Below are 18177 nucleotides of genomic sequence, written 5' to 3' on the forward strand. Positions count from 1 at the left end.
AATTTAAAACCCATTTCATTTGCATTTTATCTCTAAAAGAGTTTCGTTTGAATTTTCACAAATATATTTATTTTTCTGTCACCTGCAAAAATGGCTGACAAGTATTATACTAGTTATTTGGTTATAATTATCATTGCTTTTGGTATAATTAATTCTGCTGCTTTCATATTTACGTAACGACTAATTTCCCTCTGTGATTATCCATTGGTAAACAACAATGGTGAATCATAAATAATTTATTAATGCATAATTGCAGGAAGAATTGTCCAGCAAATGGGCTGAATTGGCAACGGAAGTGTGCAGTGTCCTGTCCACAGAATTGCAAATGCCAGAGGATGAGCAGCCAATACCCTTCGATGCAGCATCCGAGAAATCCATCGATGATCAGCGGTGAGTTAGTAGTTGCTATTTCAGGTTTTTTTTTGTACCTTTCACCTCCCTGAAGAAACTATTACTAAACCATAGCCAGTTCGATTTCCAATCGTACAACGTGTTCTTATTATATTTCTTCGTCTTTCTCTACTTTCAGCGAGGATTGCATGATTCGCATAAATAAGCTGCTGCGTTCCGAGAAACTGGACCAGGCTGTTGCCCTTCTTCGAGCCGCCAGGTAAGCTTGAAAATGCCATTCCCTGGTCTCTGAACTTTGTTGTTAGGGTTTTGCCAGACGAAATCCCCCTTGGAAAATCCCCTTTTTAATAACTTGACATTGGCTGAGGAAAAGGTACGAAAGCAATTCGCATAATAAATTAACTCTAGTCAAAAACAGGGAAAAATCCGCTTGGTCCGTGTCCCTTTTTTCATGCAACTTTCTTGGCTTTTATATCGAATTTTATTTTCCTCCTGTTTATTTCTCATATTTTGTTGCCCTTTTGCTGCTCTCTGCTGCCCTTAAATTAAATAGTTTTTATTTATTGTTAAGGCAGAGCACGCTGGCAGCCCGGTAACTACAGATAATGGCAGTGCCCCGGAATTCCTTGTCCTTGCTCTCTTTTTTTCTCGTTCTTTATTTTGTCCACCGAGATAATACGAGTCCGTGGTGGTGATGGTGCCCTGCATTTCAGACAGACAATTTCTCGGTGCCTGGTTTTTTTGTCCCGGCCGCCTGCAATTTTTCAGTCAACAAACCACAGAGTTGGGTCAGGTGAGGAGGTGGCTGGATGACTGGTTGGTTGGATGGTTGGTTGAGGTGGAACCAGGTCAGGCGGAGCGCTCCCACTGGTGCTCCAGTAGATGTGCTTGCCTTTCAATTTAATTGCCCGCTCAATTATGTAAAGCCCATTGAAGACGCGCTCAAGAAATGTTTATTGTTTGCTCTGGGAAAATTGCGTGAAAATAATTTATCTTTTGCGCGTCAACATTTAAATAAGGCCAACACCACCGCCAGCAGAAGCAGAAGCACCAGCAGTACAGAAGCAAACCGAACCATTTGGCAGATGTCGTCGTAGTGTCAAAGGCTGGCTGTGCTGGGGAGCAATCGAAAACGTGGCTTAAATATTTCCAAGTCATTTAATTACAACCTCATTAAAATTTTCCACCTGCTGCCTGCCATGCCTGGCTCTGTTGGTTCTGTTTTTGGTCGGTATACCCATCTCAAAGGAATCCAATCGATGGCATCTGCAAATAGGAGAAGTCTGTGATGATGCTGGAGGCTCCATCTCCATTTCCATCTCTCTCTCTCTCTCTCTGTGCAAATTGATTGGATATATTGCCAGGAAAGTGTTGCCAGTGTTGATGATGGCTGGTGCCTCCGTTATATGCTTCCTCGAAATTTATGTACATTTTAATTGTTGCCAACGAAAATTGTTGCATTAAAATGTATACAATTTTTGCTGCTGCAGCAGCAGCGTAGCTTAAAAAGGTCTAGACACTTTTTGTGCTAATAAATTAAAATGCGATATGCATATAGAGCAGTCTCCAAGCTTGCACCCACTGTCACTACTCCGCCTCCGCCGCTGCATCCTCCCACGGACCACTTCCCCGGAACCCACTCCTTTGTCTGGCCATTGTCTGGAACTTTTTTGTGCCCCGTTGCCTAGCACTTTTTGTCCCGGGGTTATACTCACTTTAGTCTGAATACCCTAAAAAAAGAGTCTAGCTAATTGGTCTTTAGATTTGTATAGTAACATTGATTAGTAACAAAGAATAGGAATATGTGAAATCTAACTGAAAGATTCAACTTGTTTATGAGGTACACTTAGCTTAGTTTCTTTCAGCACGTTGTTTTCTTTTTGAACTTCAACTTAAAAACTTAAAATGTTTGTTTTTCCCGGTTTAAAAAGTAATTATTATAATCTTAGCTACATCAATATTCAGCAATTACAATAAATCATCTTTCAAAAACGTTTATTTTCTTAAATATAACAAAACGAAAGTGTATCTATCCTTATCATAACTCTTCCATGATAAATTCCCAGCTTGAGGGTATATTACCCACTTTATATGCCTCAATTTCATTTTCCCACTCTGCTGGCAATGAAAACGAACACTTTTGGGTAAGCAAAATATTGAAAATAAACTGGAGTTTCTGAGCACAACACACATTCGTGAATTTTATGTCTGGCCTGGCCATGTATGTAAGTGCATTGAGGATGATGAGTGCCCCGGGAGTGTGTGTGTGTGTGTGTGTCTGTCTGTCCAGAATTTTTAAATACTTGCCAAGTCACACTATTAGGAGTTTTTCATTTAAGTTGAGCGAGAAAGGGAGAAAATAAAATTGGTAGCGCGTTCTGTGTAGTTTTTTTTTCAGCTTGCTACTGCTGCTTTCTCCGGCGTTGGCTTAATGGGTACCCAGAAATATGTGCTTGGAAAAAAGTAAAACTTTTAAGTGAAGTAAATGCGCAAAATGTTTATTCAAACTTCACTTTGGCTGCAACTTTTAGCTCTCCCCCACTCAGGGATCACATCCTGCTGCCCTGCCCACTTTGGCCGCCTTTTAACTAAGCTTATTTAAGCGTCTGCTGATGCGCTTATTTAGCATAGCAACGGCAAGAGCTTGGCATTCGCCTTTTATTTCGTCTTTGCACATCTCTTGTTGATTTTGTTGACTGGAAATGTTTAGCATTTTCAGCTTTTAAGCTACCATTCGGTTCGCGTTTTCCACGACTGAACCCAATGTTCATTAGTGCTGGATAATAAATCATCTTTAAACCATAAAATCAGAAACTATATTGAAATTTATATATAAGCAGCTAATAAACTTTGAGTAAATATCTTTTAAAAATATTTATTTAATTTCAAATGCACTTTGGAAAATGAAAATGAATTTCTGGTTTCAAAAATGTTTGCATATAATTTGCATTTTAAGCACCTTAATGCAATTGCTCTGTCATCTATTTTTAATTGTCCATCAGAGAACATTTTTTATTCTAATAACGAAAATTAAATTTATTCGCTGAGCAGCGGAAAAAAATCGTTTCATTATGGCTTATTATAAATTTAATCACAAAATTTCTAATACAAAAAAGACTGAAATTTGAGCTAGTATAATCCAACATTGGAGGCCATAGCATATCGATTCATAATTAATCCAGTTTCATTCAATGTGATTAAAAATGTTTAGCCTAGCCTTGCTCTGACAAAATGTATACCACTTTTTCCATTGAAATAAATAGTTTATCTATCGCCCAGAACAATATTGAATATTATCGAACGAAAAAGCCAAAAAGCCCCAAACCGCCAGGCCGATGGTTTTCATAGATTTTTCATGGTCCATAATTAACCAATATTCGCCCCTGACCAGTTTAGTGGCATACTAAAAACCGCTAATTATCGCCATGCCGCATCGCTGTAAAAGTTGTACGCGTAAATATGTCGCATAACTTTTAAATGAGAGCAAACGCAAATTTTGTTGCAAACTGAAAAATGGTATCCCTTATGCCATGGTTGGTTGTTGCATCCTGGTATCCTGGTATCGTGGTAACTAACGAGCTCCGAAAATGAGACCCGCAGGATTACAAAAACACACACACATACACAGGGTATGCAGGGCAATGGGTTAGGGGGCAAAGAGGCGTGTCCATGGGCATGTCAGTCAATTTATTGGCTGGGCGACAGCGGGAAACATAAGTTGCACTATCGCCTACAAGCACGACCACAAATAAGCATAAATATGTCGCTTAGAGGGACTTGCCCCATATTCCTTCCTGACTTCCTGCCTGGCTTGCCACTGATATGGCCAAGAACATCGCGCTTTCAACTGGCACAGCGGGCAAGGCCGTTCGATAACACTGCAACATAAATATTGGAACTTTTTCTATAAAAACTTTAAGAAGAGCTTAATAAAAATGTAAAAAATTTTAAAAACTTTTATATTTGATTTATTTTAAAACTCATTTTATCTGATTTTTATCTTCAATATTATTTATGCATTTTTAAAAGTAAAAGTTATTAAAAGGTATCTGTTTTTATCCATAGGTAATAATAGCATTAGTTCCCAGCATGCTATCTATCTCTCTTTCTACTGTTTGGCTCCATCTCTTTCTCGTCATGTTTTTGCTGTGCGTTGCATATTAAGCTGCTTTCAAATATTAAATTAACAGCGGCAACGTTGCGAAAAGCCTGCAACGTTGCATCATCAGAGCAATGGGGATTATATATTGTATATGTGGGGCCCCAAAGGGAAAGAAAGAAAACAGGACACACACACACACTTTCACACAGGCACACACACACAACATGTGCAATGTTGGCCAAGAAGAACGGTTGTTGCATCCTGACGCAATTTTAAACGCATCAATTTCAGTTTGCCATGGCTAAAAGCGCTTGTTATTTCAGCATATTTTTCTTTTATTTTTACCAACTCTATGTGGATGATAATAACGATTTCTGTGGGGCCTATTGTAAAAAGTTATGCTTGTTCAATTCTGTGGGATATTTTCACCTAAATCGAACGAATGTTTATTAAGCTGGCAGCTCTGCAAGTATTAGCTTTTGACAGTCAGTTTGCTAGTTTCCAAAATGGTAAATAAATTGCCAAATTTTGCATTTACATGGAGTTTGATTCGCTTGATTATGGTCTGGCTCAATAAATCAAACAACTGAACAACTACTAATCACGGCCAAAACAAAGCGAATGAATTGGAAGCCCTATAATACCATGCAATCAAAATCTTGCTAACTTTGCTATTCATTAGAAGTGAGGGAGAACCTTTATGTGTAACATTTCAGACAGCTCAACATTTGGTTTTCTATTCAATGAATAATTTAAAAATTAAAGTTTTCCTCTTTTCTAATTTGTTATTCAACGAAGTGAAGATTTTATTTCTATTTATAAAAATATTGTTTAAAATTACATTTAAAAAGAGAGTTTCTAATTATTGAAGCAAATTACAAACTCATTTTGTTGGAAAATTATTGGAAGCAATTAAGCATTTTGTTTGTTAATTTAATCTAAAAATCTTCTAAAATAAAATCCAAGCAAAGTTACATTTGTAATACATATTTTTAATTGAGGCAAAGTAATTAGTTTAACAAATATTTTAGCTACCTCTAGAGTAACCTGATAACTTTTATTTTATATTTAGTCAAGCCAAGGTAAAGACACATCCTGGTTGATAATTCAATTTCCTCTCTACCTCTGTGTTGTTTAACTTTAATTCAATGTATATATATATATATATATTGTGCTGCTTTTGTTCTAACGCATCCATTTATTTTATATTCCACAGGGAAGTTTGGCCGGAGAACGAAGTGTTCGGTGCAATTTCCGCTGCACCGGAAGACGAGCTGCTGCTGCTGCGTGAGATTTTCATGTCCAACATTACAACAGGTGAGTGGAATAACACAAATGTGCAAGGGAAAGAGCGAGAGAGAGAGAGTGAAAAAATAGTGGCCAAGGTGCGGTGAAAAACAGGTGAAAAAACAGGACAAACCGGCATTTTAATTATTGTTTATTACTATGCATTATGGAAGAGCGTGCTGGCAAAAGCTTCGCCTGACCGTTGTTTTAATTAAAAATGAAAATCTGCCACTTGGCTTTTGCGTGTCATTTATCTTGCGCTGTCTGTTGCTGCCTCATCCTGCGTCCAGTGTCCTGCACGCTCTTCGTCCTGGTTCATTTCTGGGCAGTTTGGGGCCACTTCCGGTGCAGCATTTTGCATCTCCACTCTATAAATTTGCTAGCTGAAATAAGCCAAATTATAGCGTAACTTTCAGTTCTTTCTGTCGGTGTGTGTGTGTGTGTGTGCCTGTCTGTATGTCCTTGTTGCATTGTCTAAGTTTTTGCACAGGCCCCGTTTGGCTTTTTGCCTTCTGGCCAAGAAGCCCCGTCCTTCGGGCCGCCAAAGTTCGCTTAACAAATTATCCAACAGAAATTCTTGCGCTTCATTAAAAGTAAAAAATGAGGCAGCAAAGGACGAAGCATTTCCACTCCCTTTATTTCCCTGATCCCTAGACTTTCCTCGCTGCTTTTCTGGCAGCTCTCTCTCTTTTTGCCTTCTCGGACTAAATGAAAATATATTAAACGCGTAATTGTTTTATTTTATATATTTTTTTTTCTACTCCCTGTTTTCCCATCCTGCCAAGTGCATTGGTTTGTGAAATTCCTGTTGTTTGTATTCGTTCAATTTGAAAGTCAGCGAAGCGTTGACAATTCGCTGCCCATATTTTGTTCCTCCTTCCTTCTCCTAGGAAATTTTGTTTATATTTTTGACATGACTTTTCAATTTTCCCTTTAGAGCACCTGAAATGCAAAAGACCACGCGATTTTGTTTAGACATGGCTTTTCGGTTATTGACAAGCCATTCATCCATATGTTGCATCTTTGGGTTTATTCCTTTCACATACATCTATACGTATATAGTATCTTATCGCCTCAGTGCAGTTCCCTGATTCTCGCAGAATTTGAAAGCTGCTGTGGCAGGGAAAACTTTTTGACAAGCGCTTTAAAAACGCATCCATGGCTGACAATTTTCTTCGTTTTTTTTTGTATCTTTTAATGAAACATATATACTATATATATATACAATACAAGGACACCAAAGATGTCGCTGCCAACGGAAAAGTTTTCAACTTTGGCTGCGCCGTGCAGTTAATCGAGATTTTTGTGTGCGAAAATTTATGATTTCCGCCGCGGTAGCAAAACTTATATCAAGAGTTTTTGTATTCAGTATACTATATCAGGGGTTTGGTATTTAAACAAAGAGTTACGAGTGTGCTGAACTACTTATTTTAGAAAGTTTTTTTCAATCTCTTATAAAGTTTAAGACTTTAAATATAGTTGGGGCTCAGTTTTAAAGTTGATCTGCAATATTGAGGTTAAGATAGGGGGCCAAAATTCTGCTTTAACACATTTAAATTTTAATATTCATATTATAGAAAGGTTAAGTATGCTTTAGGAACAGAAAGTATTTATTTTTAATTTTTTAGTTTTTTTATTTTAATTTTAAATTAAAAGGTTTTTTGTCTGTTTTTATGAGCAAAACAATATTTTTCCCTTTACTCTCAAAATTTAAATTTTGTGTGTTTTTATATATTATTTCTGGCATTTCAAGCTCATCTAATATAAATAGAATAAATAATACTGATCGTTATATTTTAGTTTTCCTAGTGTAGGAAAGCAATTTCCCTTGCAAAGTTTCAATGCTCCCGGAATCTCTTTGTGTGGTAAATTTAATTAAATTTCAATTTAAAGTAGCATACCCATATTCCCTTACAAATGGATTGAACAATGGCTGGACAATGCCCCTTTTGGACGAAAGGGTGTGGCTATATGTGTGTGTGTGTGCGTGGGCGAGGTGCGCATCCTTTTACTGTTTTGGACCGTGTCTGTGCCTGGGAGCGTCTGCAATCCGTCCATGAGTCCACATGAAAGAGTCCTCCGTTGGCGTTCAAACGCAGCGCTTAAAGCCAAAGCATTTGAAACCCTCTTTTATGTCTGCGTCATCGGTTTTCCTATTTTTTACCCTATCGATGGGGTTGAGCTCGTTAAGCTCCCGGACAAAAGCGTGACCCGTTCTAATAGCGACCATGGGATTTGATGGCCAGCTTAACGCCCGCCGGCCGTCAATAGATTGATGTTCAGTTGACAGTTTTGCCAACCGGCTGCAACAATATGCAATTTACCAAAGGGCATAACAAAAAAAAATTCGAGCTTCTTTTTGCACCCGCAAAATTTATATAAAATGCTGATGCTAATGCCCGGGCCATAAAAACCGAATCAGTCCCCAAAGTGGCCATTGAACAGGACTCACTTTTTGCCCTCGAACGTTTTATTAATTACCGGCAACCGCAAACTTCATGTAGTACGCTCCCTGCCTGTGGTTTGGCTTTAATTAATAATTTTTTTACGGTGAATACCCTTGGAATGGAGGTATATTGGTCGAGGAAGAAAAATGATCAAATCCAGGATGACATCTAAAATATTTTGAGTTTACAAATTCTCTATTAAGTTCCATGTAAACTACTTTCTGATCATTAGGATGTATATTTTTCCTTTAAACTTAAGTTTTATCTTCATTTTAAAGATCTTTTCATTTATTTACAATATTTATTACATATTTACCCAACCAATTTAGGTATAATTGAGTTGAATCAAAGTTTATCCGTCTCATTTAATTATTACACTTCATATTAAATTGGCTTTGTGGAAAGACACCCATGGCCAGTGGGCAAGGCAAACAGCAAGTGCATTGACACTTTGCATAATTTATAACACTTGTCTGCGTGTGTGTGTTTGTGTGTGTGCCCTCGTACCCCTGCATATCCTTGTTTCAATTTCAAATTGAAATGTAAACTTAATTCCAAAAGGAAAAAGGAAAGCGCTAGCAGCAGGACAGGAGGTGTGAGATTGCTGCATGCGAGCGAGTCTGTTTGCTTAGTTAAATCTTAATCAAGTTGCTTCGTTGATTTCGATTTGTGGCGCGCATAATAAATGAGGAGTCCTTTGTCCCGTCGCCGCTTCCGGTTTTCCCCTGATTTTCCCTCAGAAAATGCCAAATCAACGCCCAGGACTTGGTACAAAAATAACACAAAAATCCACTCAAGTGTTAAAACAAGAATAACAACACCAACAACAACAGCAGCCAGCGCTAACGGGGACAGTGAATATATTTCTCTGTGTATATATATGTGAGTATTATTTCAAGTCCTGGCAAGTCTGTGCGCCAAGTCCTTAACTGATTTCCCAGCGCAAACAAGTTGGTCTCTCCAGTTGTCGTTGTTTTGGTCCTGAATCCTCAGTTCCGTGTTCTGTGTCCTGTGTCCCCTGTCTTCGTGTTGTCCCCACTCTTTGTCTCGCATAAAAATACAAAGTTTATGTTATGAACACAAATAAAAACAAAAGCACACAACAAAGCTCGCCCAAGAACAACAGAAAGTGCGCAAAAAAATACGAGCCAGGAAAAGGAATAAAATACAATAAAATGAAATAAAATATCCACAACACCACACACAGCAAGAACAGAGTCATTTGGACAGAACTGAAATCTACACACAGAATAAAATTGGTAACGGAAATCAGTTTTTTTATAAAGTAGAAAAACTAGTTGTGATTTAATAGTTAAATTTTGGCGATGGAAAGATCTTAGATGAAATATTAATAATTTGTGATTTATGTATTTCTTTCATTGCTGCTTCAATTTTCTGTGTTAAATCTTTTGTATAATTCTTGATTGGTTCTTTTATGGTTACCGTTAAGGTACTTGTATTTTCTCTCTGTGTAAGACTCCCAGCCCCTTTTAGCAGTATATTTGCAAGTTGACGTGTCGTGTCTGCTGTCCCCGTTTTCCAAATCCACTGCCACAAAGAGTGCGATACCAGACGTCAACCACAACACCCATCAGCACACACATCGGGCACATATACTCGTATGTATAGTACAGACTAGTGTAGTGAAGTGAACCTAGAGTACCGGGAGATCTGTGGATGCGGTTGGTCCGGTGATGACACTTACTCAATTAGGTGACTTTTCTCGACACTGATTTGCCTTTCTGCTGGCCATTTTTATTGTCTCGTAACTTTCTGCTCGAGAGCCATCTCATTCGTTTACCTTCATTAGCTTAGTCATCTCTTTCATCATACTGATTTCGTTTTTTAGTTTTTCACTTAAGCAAATAAATTCAATAATGTTTTAGGAAAAGAATGAGAATAGATACTTCTTTATTTATTATTTCTATTTTTGATTTTGTTACTGTAATGAAGTTTGTTTATTATTATCTTTGAAAAAGTGCAACAAAATACAGGTGAAACATATATTTATTTAAAGAATTAACATTATTGAACTGCATAAAAATTTTAAAACTGAAATAGGAGAAATCTTTTTTGTGTCCCTCAAATGCAGAATGAGATTAAATTTACCTGAGTTTACATTACCCATGTTCGTTTAGCCTCTGTTTTTTTTTTTTTTTCATTTGTCCATTCGTCTCGAATTTTTTCTACTATCCATAAATAAAAACACACACAAACCACACCTGTGCTCTCACTTTCCTCTTGGGATTTTCGGGCCTTGCCACAGTTGGCGGCAATGACATTCAAAATATGTAATGTGAAAAAGTAACCGAAAAATTACAACTTTAAATTGAAAAAACAAAAAACAGCTCACAGACTTTAGAATGCTGTTTAAAAAAAAAAAACCGAAAAAATGTGGAAAAACTCGTGTGCGGAATTTTACCTCTGGTAAACATAAAACGTTGCATACTTTTGGGACACTAGTTCGCAACTGGGCGACAATAAAAACCAAGCAAAGCGGAGAGACCCCATAGATGAGTGCTTGGGCAGGGGAATATAAAGGGGTGAGGCGTGTGGCAAAAGTCATAACGAGTGCAAAACCATGAAATGAAATCGTTACCGACACCACCCACCCACACACCTGATTTGCAAGGAACATGCCTCTATATTGGTATACCCTTATCAAACGCTGACGCTGACATATACGGAATTTGGTTTGTCCTTGTTTGAGCTTATAGATCTAACCACAAAATGGCATTATATTTAATACCATCAATGTCAACATATTTAGCCATACTATTTATAAAATTTAATATTAATTCGTAATAGATTTTTAAAAAACGAATTACGTTTAAACCTAACACAGAAGTTCTTAACAACTTGAAATAATTAAAACAAATATTTTCATAATAATTCTTTTATATTTATGTACATTTACTTATTTATTTTCCTAATATATAATAATAATAAAATATACATTTCATTAAATAATTAAAAGAAGAATTCGCTAAAATAAACAACTTTGCCCAAAGATATAGTTTATTCTACTAATTGGAATAAAAAATATCTCTGGACAAAGATTAAATCCATTTAAAGCTGAAGTCCATAAATATTTTTGTAAAGATGAAAACTGAATTTTTTTACAGTCAAATTAATAGGATTGTAGACATCCAGTAACGTTGAAAATACCCACAGCAAGCGTATAAAAACTGTGGGTTTATTGTATAATGCGAACTCGCAGTTTTTATTTTTTTTTTTACATTCGACATTTGTGGGTGTGACGGGGTGTGCGGCGTAGTGCTGGATGTCCTGGGAGTGTCACACATGGATGCGACACTCCCAGGACTCCCTGCTCCTGGCTCCCACTTCTCTGCACGCACTTGGGCGGATGATGTTTGGGGCGGTTCTGGTGTCTGAAATTAAGCAATGTGTCCCTAGAGTGCACTACGCTGCGTATACGTAATGTGGCCGTGCTTTTTGGCGGCGTTGCATTAAAAATGAATGCAATTTAAAGTTGCCAGTGTGCCACCCCCTCAGTGTATGGCTATCTGCGTATGTGTTTCTTTTTTTTGTTCCCCCCCAGGTCCCAAAGCACATCAAGAACCCGCAGAATTTTTTGCATATTTATATATAAAAAGCGAAAGGAAAAAAACACGTTAGTTTGGTGGCTTCCGTTTCTTTTTTCCGGCATGAGTGACGCTAATGGAGCACCATTTGGCTGCACTGCTCCGAAAATCAATTAGATAAAGTTTTCCCTCAGCTGTGCACTTTCAAACATAAACCGAAAAAAAAAAAGAAAAAAGTAAGGAACACTCTTGCTCACAAACAAAGTCAAACATTGTTCATTCCAGTTTGGGCAGCCGCTGCAGTAAATTGCTTAAAAATTAACAGTTCAATGGTTGCCCGGGCAATTATTCCATTGCCCTGCACTTCACATCTCAGAGTTTTTCTCGTCCTCTTCAGCTGCTCTTACTCATTAGGGGGGAAAATGGAGATCATTTTAAAGTGGCCTTGCAGTGAGAGAAAATTATGGAAAATATACCAGATTCCTGTTTATCCTTATTATTATTCCTTTTATACGGACTTTTTGAAAATAATTAACAAAAGTAAGCTTTACAAGTTTTTTTAATCTTTAATTAAATAATTAAAATGTATTATCAATTTGTTTATTTTAAAAGTTCATGTAAGTCCTCAGCTGTTCTCAACAGAAATTGTTTCTGTGTGGTCGGAAAGTATTTTCCGGGCTTTTCCATCTCGCGTTTTGCCGCACTGTTCAGTGCTTATTTGGGTTAATCAGAGATAATGTCCTTCTGGCCTAGACTTTGTGTGGATGGCTTTGCCATCAGTCAAATGCCAACTGCATTAACTGCTGACAGGGGCACTTATGAACCAGCAAACCAGCAAAAAGAGTGGATTGGGTAGAATTTATCATAGCCACTCTCTCACCTTTTGCACCCATCAAAATGTGAAGCAAAAGAAAAAAAAAAGAGGTTGATTCGAAGTGGCATTTGCTCATCAAACTGTCGCCGCATGTCACAAATTTCGTTATATTTTTATTATTCTACCATTAACCTTTTTATTGAGCACGCATTTCGAACCTCCGACCGCATGAAGGAATTTTGACGATATTGAATGTCGGCTGTTTGTCCCGATGCAATATTGAATATTTAATTCCCGCCCATACGAATGAATGTCCAAGGGCGCATAACAATTTCTTGACATGTGCGTCGAGTTCCCCAATGTGGCGACAGTTTTTCCTCTTTTTCTCTACCATTTTCCCCCGCTTCTCCACCGATGCTAACGACATTTATATCGAAAGAAACAAAAACGCCACAAGAGGGCAAAGGAACAAAAAAAAAAAAAATGAAAACAGAAGGAAAAAACAACAAAAAAAACAAGAAAAACCAATTGACTTTCATTTTGTCAGCCATTTTCACAGCGTCGTTTGTCCACCAATACATATGTATAAACGAGGACCTACTAACACAAACAAACTCACACAACACACGTATTCATGTACATGTGAACGCTTCCTGTTGCTGAACGCAATCATCTGATTGCAGTTTCGATGTGAAATAATTGGATTTGAAATAAAAATGTTCCCCGTTTTGTTTGGGTCCCGACCATCTACTGACTCCCCCGTTGGGTGGGAAATTCCCAGGGTTTTCTCTGGGGTGTGTGTATATTGGCATAATTTAGCCGTGGCTTCATTCACATTTACGTCCGGCTTAACTGGCGCATGTGTCACTAATTTAACGATTATTTTTATTGACCAGTTGGCATGGTTTGAACTTCATTTTTAATATAGGTTGACATCTTTAATCTTGCAGATACACATTTTGAGATAGTTGAAGGATAAGTTCTGGTGTTGAGTTAAACTGATTTAAATTGTACAATTTTCCAGTAAAAACTTTAAAACACCAATCATTGTTCTTCATCAGAAATGAAATAATAATGATCAAGTAGAATGCATTTCCATTGAATGAAAGACATAATTAATTAAGTGAAGCGGTAACCGTCGGATTTTATTTCATTATTGAAATAATAAGCGAAAATAAAAGTCGTATTAAAGTTTGCCTCCGATTGTTTTCCATATTGGGTCGTTTAAAGTCCGTAAAATATCCGTGAAAATGAAATATTATTGACTCGCCTTCATCCTTCTTCGATTTCACTCAGATTTTCGTTGTCTTTCCTTTCACTTAATTGATATTCTCTTTCGTTGCACAACAATGGCCGTCTTTTTGTTCCATCCTGCCATTAAAATATATGTTAACTTAATCCAACCGACCGAATGAAAATGCCAGCGATGCCGCTGTGATTTTATACTCTTTCAAATTAAATTTCTCAATTTTATTATTTTCACATTTTTTTCAGTTTTGGTTTTTGGTTTTTGGCTTGCATTAAAATTGTGTTGGTTTTTCAAGAAGGTTTCATAAAATGTTTGCCATGTTATTTTTACACTTTTAATTGCTATCCATATTTGCTAAGTCAATAATACATTTCACTTAACCTTAGTGTTATTTTTAATCTTCATACATGTATTCTTTAGTTTGTTTTATCAACCCTTTACGCTACGATTTTGGCAGCACTAAATCTAACATTAATATATATGTATATATATCTATATATATGGAACTTCTCCTCCTCCGCCAGATATTTTCCCTTCTTTGAATATTCTGTGTTTGTTTGCTGGATTTGCCCCGGTGTTTTTCTATATATTTTCACATTTTGGTTTTAGGTTGTCTATTTACAAATACACATGGAAAATTATGCTGCAACTATTGTTTGCCTTTACTTATTGGGGTTTCTGCAATACGCATCTGTTTCTGAGAGCTCTCGATTTTGTGTTGTTTAATTAAAATGCTGCGCGTCATTTTGGCTTAACTAAATATTTGCTGTGTTTTTGTAAATAGAAGTATTTGTTTATTAATTATTTGCTCGGCTTTACGCTAGAATGTATCTCCTTTTTTTTGTCATTTCTTTGTTACTATATATATATATTTTATATATATGCATTTGTAACCGTAAATATAAAGGTTTTAATGGCTAACGTTGCTACAAACTGTACGTCAAATATTTGGCAATTAGGTTTTGTTGTTATTGTGGGTTTTTTATCGCATTTTACTTTGATTCTCGACAAATTAAATGCAAATATTAACGTTACTCGAATTGTGTTTTTCCCTTTCTGGCTCTGTCGTTTTTGTTCTATTTTAACTATTTTTAATCCTTTGGTTTTTTGTTTTGTTTTCTTGGTAAATTTTAAATACATATTCTATGTGGAAAGTGTACATGCAATATTCGGAATTGAAATGTTAGTTCAAGTAAACTTCACTACAAGTAAATGTTAATAACTATAATTTACAGTTTGACGTTTCAATGTACAGCGCAATTAAGTTTAATTATTGTTTGCTATCCATACGGTCGGTCGAGATGTTTATTTCGAGTTCAGTTTGCCTTTTTTGCCCTTCCCTTCCCTTATTTTCAACCGACAACTTTTGCAAGTTCTGACCAATTATGAACGTTATTTACGATCCCAAAACAACCGCCAACTGCCAACGGCCAATGGCCAAAACAAAAGGCAACTTATTTTCACATAATTTTCTAAATCGCCCCCATTTACGGCCCCGAAATGTCGTCCAAAAAGCCATTTAGCAGGCAAATAATTACGTTCTGGCCCGGACCAACTTTATTAACTGCGCAGGGAGACAAGAGTCGTCCTGGGTTAGGTCGATCTGGTAACCATCACATACCGAGATTGTGTGGAATGCGAGCTCCGAAAGTGTCAAATATCGAATTAACTCATTTCACTTGGCTCGTTCTGGCTGGAAAACTTCCTAAATCTTGGCCAGCTGGCCAGTGTCATAAGCAAAAAGTCCAAAATAAAAAAAAAAAAAATAACGAAAAGGAAAGGAAACCTTCATTAAATTTGACAATGCTCCAGGACTAAATCTAAGTCTGGGTCACTCTTCCGTAGGGTTTCTTTTGTAGGCGAATTTTGTGCTGTGCTGGCACTGCCGACGACAAATAAAAAGGTTTCGTCCTGCGAAACTCTCAAAAAATTCCCCCACACACTCGCACAGACTCTCTGTGCTGTTCGACACTTGCCCACTTGGAAGTTCCTTAATTAAGATTTTGTGCGTCCTGGCATCATCGGACGCCACTCGACTGGACCAAAAAGGACTCCCCGCCAGCTTACACTCTCGTCCTTTGCTATAATAATCCCACCCACTGTGGCGCGGGCTGTTGGTCAGCATTACTTTAATTGTTGTTCAGAGCGCTTTGTCGGGCATTTCGCTTTTGTGGCCGAAAATAAATCCTTCTGAATTGCTTAAGCGGACTCTGCTTGAACGCCCACCGACCTCCTTTCCAACTAAGTTTTATCAATCAGCACTAGGAGAAAATTAGTTAGAGATGTTGCGACTTTGAAGTGGTTGATTAATTTCTATAACCAGCTTTTTCGCATAAAAAATCTTTGAATATCTTTAAAAATATCACCTAAAAATCTCTACTAATATGACATTTTGGAAGTCTAGGTCTCAGATAAAAACATGTTTGACTAAATCCCTGCCAAAGGATTTTTTAACCATATTTATAAGTCCAGAACTCCTAATTATTTTTCTGAGTGCCTTCTAACTCGAATCGAGCTCTGTGTGTATTTCACTTTCTCCAACTGTTTCCTGTTGCTGTCGCTTGTGTGCACGCGCCTTCTTCTTGTATTCCAATTACAAAGCCACAAAAAGTTGAAAAAGCTGTGCAATGACTGTGGTTCGTTCTTTGGAGCGAGAAAGTGGAGGTGGTTCCATCTTCCTTGCAGAGTTCTGTTCAGACGTAGTTTGGTTTTAGCTCAGTGGTTGGAGTCGCAAGATTGTTGCACAACTTTTTATCGTGTCTTAATGTAATTGTTGTGTTCCATGTCCCCTTGGCCATTCCTCTAACCATTTTGCCCACCCTCGGTCCAAACCCAGCCGCGTGTCTTGTAATTTGATTTGCTGCCACATTATTTTGATGTCCGTTAGATACATGTATCTTTTGTACACATAGCCCCCAAATAGTTTTACAACATTTCACTTTCGGCGTGGCGGATTAGATGTCTGGCCATTTGGCTGGATTTACACCATATGTTGTGTTGGTCAATTTGTAAAATGAGGTTAAGTGCGGGTTGATTCTGAAGGAGGGTGTTTTTTTGTGCCGTTCTTACCCATTTCCAAATGGGGTGAAGATGCCAATGCTAGATGCCGGAGCAGATAGCAAACACTTCTAACACTCAAAAGGGTGGGTGGTGATAGTCCAAGTCGGACGAAGGCGAAACTTTAATTAGATTGCAATTTAAACTCGGGAATCTGAAGCAGCTGGTAAAGTAGGTTAAGATCATGCCAGGAGGACTTAAAGGGTAATCAAAAATAAGTAGAAAAATGCTTGAAAGTTGGTTATTTGAGAGGTAAGTAAGTTCCCTGATATATAACATAGGAATGGACTCTGCTATGACTACTCCCAATACCATATCACACATAATTACCTATTTGGATGAAATTATATATCCCTCTGCTCCGAGTCAACTACCATATTAAATTTACTCTCGTTTTATACGCCATCCTCAGCATCTGCTGCCTTCAACTTCTGATTACTGAATTGGCGCTGTCATAAACTAAATTGTTATTTAATACTTGATCGATATTTCATTTTTATATGCATGACTATCAAAACACTTAATCTTGGCAAACGGACAGGCACTTATATAAAGTTAACTGGGCCGCACACGGTGCTCCTGGTCTTCGACTTGGTCTCTTGGCCAGTAAACTGACCCAAATACGACCACAAGATGGACATCGTCTTTGGATAGCTCGTAAAAACTTTGCTGGCGTTGGCTATTTGGTATTTGGCGATTTGGCTTGGCCGCATGTCTACGCTCTTCGCCCCTTTTTCCGCCCGGTTACATGCGGCGTATACGTAACAGGAATTTATGACAAATTGTTGCTGCTAACCGAATCGCTAAGAGGCTTGCAACGTGTGGGCACTGAGGCGTCATAAATCAAGCCGGTAGCCAACTCAAAATATTATATATAGCTGCTGGCATTTATGCTTTACTTTGGCAGTCGTATTCCCTGTTATTTTCTCTTGGAAGTTATATTTTTAGCCTTTTTGACCTTTGTGATTATCGTTTTAAAAATAGAAATAGGAAGAAAATTATCCATCTTAGAAGATTCCTGTACTGATTGATATATTAAGTGTCTGCGTTTTCTGGATTTAATAATCCATTAGGCATTTCCTAAGTAATCATCCCTACTGTTATGAAAATAACCTAAAATGCTTAAGAAAACAAAACAACTTAAAAGAAAATATTAATATTTGCCTTTAGTCTTAGCTTTAGTTGGCAGCTGACGATTGTCGTTTAAACTCTTTTCATTCTTACACATTTTTACTCTACTGAAAGGGCGCATATTGTCTCTGGCCAAAGACGGTTTGTCACCAGATTCCCAACCTCCTTGAACTTGGAGCCATTAGTCTGCTGCT

The 18177-nt window shown here is 37.4% G+C and overlaps 2 protein-coding genes across 2 annotated transcripts in view; one reads left to right on the forward strand and one right to left on the reverse strand.

The window, feature by feature from the left end:
- Positions 1 to 18177, forward strand: part of LOC108116869 (protein timeless homolog) — a 71160-nt gene that overhangs the window by 21769 nt on the left and 31214 nt on the right. Inside the window, 3 exon segments of the mRNA XM_017228947.2 lie at positions 257 to 390; positions 530 to 610; positions 5670 to 5770. Of these exon segments, the coding sequence (XP_017084436.2) occupies positions 257 to 390; positions 530 to 610; positions 5670 to 5770 (316 nt within the window).
- The window catches only part of LOC108116870, a 29726-nt gene continuing 22797 nt past the window's right edge, over positions 11249 to 18177 (reverse strand). The window contains 1 exon segment of the mRNA XM_017228948.2: positions 11249 to 18177. Within this exon segment, the coding sequence (XP_017084437.2) occupies positions 18130 to 18177 (48 nt within the window). The 3' untranslated portion in view covers positions 11249 to 18129.

Source organism: Drosophila eugracilis, unplaced genomic scaffold (assembly GCF_018153835.1).
Source record: "Drosophila eugracilis isolate 14026-0451.02 unplaced genomic scaffold, ASM1815383v1 contig_415, whole genome shotgun sequence".
Classification (NCBI taxonomy): Eukaryota; Metazoa; Arthropoda; class Insecta; order Diptera; family Drosophilidae; genus Drosophila; species Drosophila eugracilis.